Raw genomic sequence first — 4,881 nt, 5'->3', positions numbered from 1 at the left:
TCGGGCTGTGGAAATTTTAATGGACTTTTTTTTTTAAACGATTTTATGAAATAGACTAAATAATTAATCAACACACCCGTCAATAATTGGTTGCAGCCCCAAAATTATTACATTTTTAAATATATTTTGTAAATCTTGGGCCATATAATACTGCAATACAGGAAATGTTCACATGTTGCACAGAGAAGGGGAGGGAGAAAATATGGCCCCCTCCCCCAGCAGGTTATTCAGGTCATGGTGTTGTAACAGCAAAACTATTATTTTATTGTATTTTACTTTATTTTATTAATAAATAAAACTAGGAGTGAAGCTGGCTCTTATGCATATCACAGGTATAGATAAGGATTGGAAAGCGTCTCAGACAGCAGAATAGATCCTAAATTATGATTTAATGGTTGGTGTTTTTAGACAGAAGGCCCCTTTTATCAGAAAAACATACGTAAATGGTGCTGCAAGTTCTTCGACGGCTGTTTGCTCTGACCAAAGAGAGCCAGTCAGAGGCCAAGGTTGTTGTTGCTGCTGCTGGCTCTTTTCATTCAGGTTTTTCACTTTGCAAACACATCTCACCCTGCACCACACCGGACAAAGGTTGATGAACTGCTCGTCTGTATAAATGAATGAATGACTGGCGTGCAGTGTTTTCTGAACATGGGAGCCGATTATCAGCATATGAAAATATGTTTATTTTCATTTTTGCTGCATTGCTAAATTGAAAATGTGCAATTTATCAAAGATCACACTAGTGTTTGCAACAATTGTCATAAGTGAGCTAAAATAAGTGAGATTAAGTGTTATTTTAATTGTCATATTTAATCAAATAAACTGGCAAAGCCTAAACAAGGATAAAGATTTTCAGCTAAAAATTCACGGTCATGATAAAGACGTTGAAGTGGCAGTTAAAGGGGAAGTGCTTAACCCTTTGAAAACCTGAGCAAATTGGTATGATTTCCTTCAGTAAAATGGGGAAAAAAGGTAATAAATTAGTAAAATGTGACAAGAAATTTACCCAAAAAAGACCACAACCAAAGCAATTAAAATAAAAATAATAATAATTAAAAAATAAACAAAATAACACACAAAAACACACACACACACACACACACATATATCAACATTCACACAGTAAGTGAATAGCGGGCTCCAGAGTGAAAGTCCAGGTTTGTTGGACCCATCCTCCACCCTTTGTGCCTGCTTTTTATATATATTTATATATATCGTTGGTCATGCTGATGTCGATCCAGGTTTCAAAGGGTTAACCTAAAGTCACACACTTAACGTAACACTATGTAGGTTAGGTTTGGACAAACAATCATGTTTGGGCATTATCACTTTATGTACTTTGTGTAAAGTTACGTCCTGATTATGTTGGTTATATAAGAATTCTGGTGCATTATACTTTTTGAGGGTATGTGTACAAACAGTGCATGTGAACAGTCTGAATTATCTACAAATATCGGGTGAAAGCTGCTGAATTACAGGGTTCGGGTTAGGTCTATATGTATATTCCAAGAGCAGATTTGTCAATATGATTTAAAATAAAGTGCTGGTAACATAACAACAAAGACAAAGTAATTATGAACCAGCTGCTGCAGTAAACAAATACAGAATATAGAGTCACTGACACAAAAACTACCGAGCCAATTTATTTGGCTCAACAAGTATAAAAATGCAACTTAGTCCGAGCACAGAGCCTGTGTCAACAGCAGCAGCTGGGTTACGCAGATTAAAATCTGCAGCTTTGTGATTTTAAAGTTGTTCCTCGGGCAAAAGACATTTGTTAAAAGTAAAAAATAAAATAAAATAAATAATAATAATCTAAAGTCAGCCTCTTTTCTTTTGGTTGCTCTTGTTAACAGGAGCTGTGAGCAGCTGAAATGTGACTGGCTGAACGGTGACGAGGTGAGCACTGGTGACGCAGTAATAAAAATGTAACAGTGAATAATGAGACTATGAAAAAAAAACTTATTTTCAAAAGGCATTAATAATAATAAAACTAAAACTAATAACACTGTTACAGTGGGAAGTAACATTAACCACAAATTATTTAGTTTGTCACTGAACTGTAAATGTTTAATCATTGAATCATTAATTTTGATATTTTATTCTACATTCATATGATTATTTACTCATTTTAATTTGTTTCATGTTGGTCATTCTGGTTTTATCCAATTAATCATTTTATATTCTTAGATCTGAATTTAATCTGTTGAGTTCTGTCTGATGATAAAAAGGGAAAAACACCCTTTTTTTTTTTTTTACATAAAAGGAGACACTGCAGGTGAATTGGATGTTTTTTTAATTTATATATACCACAACAAAACTTTCTGATTTGATTATTTACAGCAGGAAAAGTATTTTCTAAATATCATCTACACAAACCCCTCTGCGAAAACCTCTAAGATATAGTCAGGAATCAAAATGAAAAGTTTGGCGTATTAAAGTGCTACTGAAGTGGAGATTTTTGGCTCAGAGTATGAAAAAATTCAAATTTTGGGAAAACAGCCTGAAGATGTGTATTGCATAATTCCATGTTTTTAGATTAAAAAAAGTCACAAGGGTAAAGATTTTAACTAATAGATAACATCAAACTTCCCAGGTTGATTTCTAAATTAATGATTAATCATTATGAATAACTTTTGCAACTTTAAACTAGGTTCCATATCATGTAATAAAGTAAAATAAAGAGTATAAAGACATATAACAATAAAAAGATATAAATATTGTGTTTGACTTAATTTTATACACTCTGTTTTTAGCCTTATTTTTTTATTAATATTATCTCAGTGGGTTTTATTTTACATCTTATGTTATGCATTCTAAGCATTCTGTTTTTATCCTTGTTTTTATCTTAATTTTACTCTTATTATCAAGTGGATTTCATCCACGTGAAGATGCTTTTTGTGTATTCTATTCAGATCTTAATTTATTTTTAGATTCAGGTTTTTATTATGTCTTTATGTCTACATATCATTTATTTATTTTAAAGCACGTTGGGTTTTATTTCTTGTACATGAAAGGTACTATACAAATAAAGTTTCATTATTATTATTATTATTATTATTATTATAAAATCCTTACCGATGAGTAGAGCCGTCCATCGCCCTCTATGCAGAGAAACCGTGCAGCTGCTACTCCTCTGATGACAACACAGCCCGGATCCACTGAGCGGATCTCCAGCAGGCCTGCAGGACACAAAAAATCCCAGCAAGCCTTCAGTCATCGCTGTGACTCACCAACAATCCTCACAGTCTGCAGCTGCGTCTAAACACACTTGACTTACTGTATGGAGTCTGGTGCGCAGAGCCGTGGATCTGTCCATCCCCGCCGATCAGCAGGTGCAGTCCGGGCCTGGCGGCATACAGGTGCCTGAACCGGACCACCTGGCCCCAGCTGTGGGCGATGTGGGGCCCCTGGTCGGACAGAGGCATGCAAACAGCTCCAAAAATCAGATTGGCGGCAGTTAAGGTGAGCGCGAGCAGAAGCATGATTACGCAGATCGTGCGTAATAATCGCCGTGTTGCTGCTTCGTACAGTTGGCAGAACCAAGTGAGTCAACCTCATCCTGACAGTCTTTTAAATGTGTCCCTTATCAGCTGCAGATAACCCTCTTTCCCAAATCCAATTCCCAGAAACAGATCACAACACACCCCTGCATGACATCCAACTAAATCAAAGCTCTCCATTGGCCCCAGCGCGAGCCACTATGCGAACCTCATTAACCTCTGGCAGTTCATAATGACGTTAAATTTCAGCTAACATTCTTACTGTGAAAAATACAACTCATGACATTTTCTGAAGCAACAGGAAACAATTGTCAATTCGGCATATAGTTACTGATTCCCATTATTATTCCTCATAACTTTAACCGAGCTGAGGAAGTATTGTGGAGGAATGCATAAATTTCAAACTCAGGAATTTTACTAATCAGAATTTCTGCTTGGTAAATAATTTGCAAGCCGAATTATACAGAAGACAATAAATGTTCATGCAAGCTCAAAATCATCCATAAACGTATCGCTATTTTTTCGATATGAAAGGAAAAATTACAAGTACACGTTTTTAGAAAGGAGTTTGGCATAACCTCTCAGTACAGGGCATGGAATTTGTACCAAGTATAACAACTGTGTCACTTATATTAAGCTAATGTTTATAATAATTAAAGCAGTAAGATCAGCATTTCCCATAATTACTGTATTATTGTTATTATTATTATTAATTGCAGTAGCACAGTAGTAGTAGTAGAAGTAATAGTAGCAGTAGTGCAATGGTGAACTGAGGCTAAGTATGTAAATGTTCCAGACTTTGCTTGCATTTGAATATTTTCATTTGATGCCACCTTCTGCTCCACTAAAAGAGGGGAAAATTGTATTTTACATACAAAACAGTATTTTACACAATGAGCTCATAAAAATATGTCACCTAACTATGATAGTAAAACAGCTACTTAGACATTATGAATTCACTAGCAATTCAATATTATAATATTTATACTTTAATTAAAAGGTCTATCTCTGTAGAGATCTTTTTTGTAATGTTGTGCGACATTTAGGATCACAATCTGAGCCTGACAGTGACCAAAACAAACACTTTCAGAGGACGTAGGCGACATTTAAGGTACACAATTACCTGTTAACTTCACATCGCAGCCTGATTTGTGGCTGCTGGCTGCAGCGCGCTCTCAGTACTGCACCAGTTTCAGAAAGTAAGAAAGTAAGTAAGTAAGTATCTGTGTGTCTGAGTCTGTAGTAGTAATATTAGTAGTAAAAGTAAGAGTATAGTATTGATGCAGTGAGTATGAGTGTGTGTGAGTGTGTGTGTGTGTATATGAGTGTGTATGAGTGTGTGTGAGTGTGTATGAGTGTGTGTGTATGAGTGTGTGTG

The 4,881-nt window shown here is 35.4% G+C and overlaps 1 protein-coding gene across 1 annotated transcript; it reads right to left on the bottom strand.

Annotated features, from left to right (window-relative positions):
* Positions 1 to 3,078: 3,078 nt before the first annotated feature.
* LOC121937688 (fibroblast growth factor 19-like) lies at positions 3,079 to 3,485 on the bottom strand (the record flags this gene model as incomplete). Its single annotated transcript, XM_042481013.1, has 2 exons — positions 3,281 to 3,485; positions 3,079 to 3,182 (listed from the first exon to the last, which is right to left on the bottom strand). Coding segments are annotated over exons 1-2 (309 nt in total), but the record flags the coding sequence as incomplete, so codon positions are not given.
* Between the last annotated feature and the right edge of the window lie 1,396 nt (positions 3,486 to 4,881).

This window comes from Plectropomus leopardus, unplaced genomic scaffold (assembly GCF_008729295.1).
Source record: "Plectropomus leopardus isolate mb unplaced genomic scaffold, YSFRI_Pleo_2.0 unplaced_scaffold27142, whole genome shotgun sequence".
Taxonomy (NCBI): domain Eukaryota; kingdom Metazoa; phylum Chordata; class Actinopteri; order Perciformes; family Serranidae; genus Plectropomus; species Plectropomus leopardus.
The sequence above is the reverse complement of the archived record's forward strand: the minus strand, read 5'-3'. Positions and strand labels throughout refer to the sequence as shown.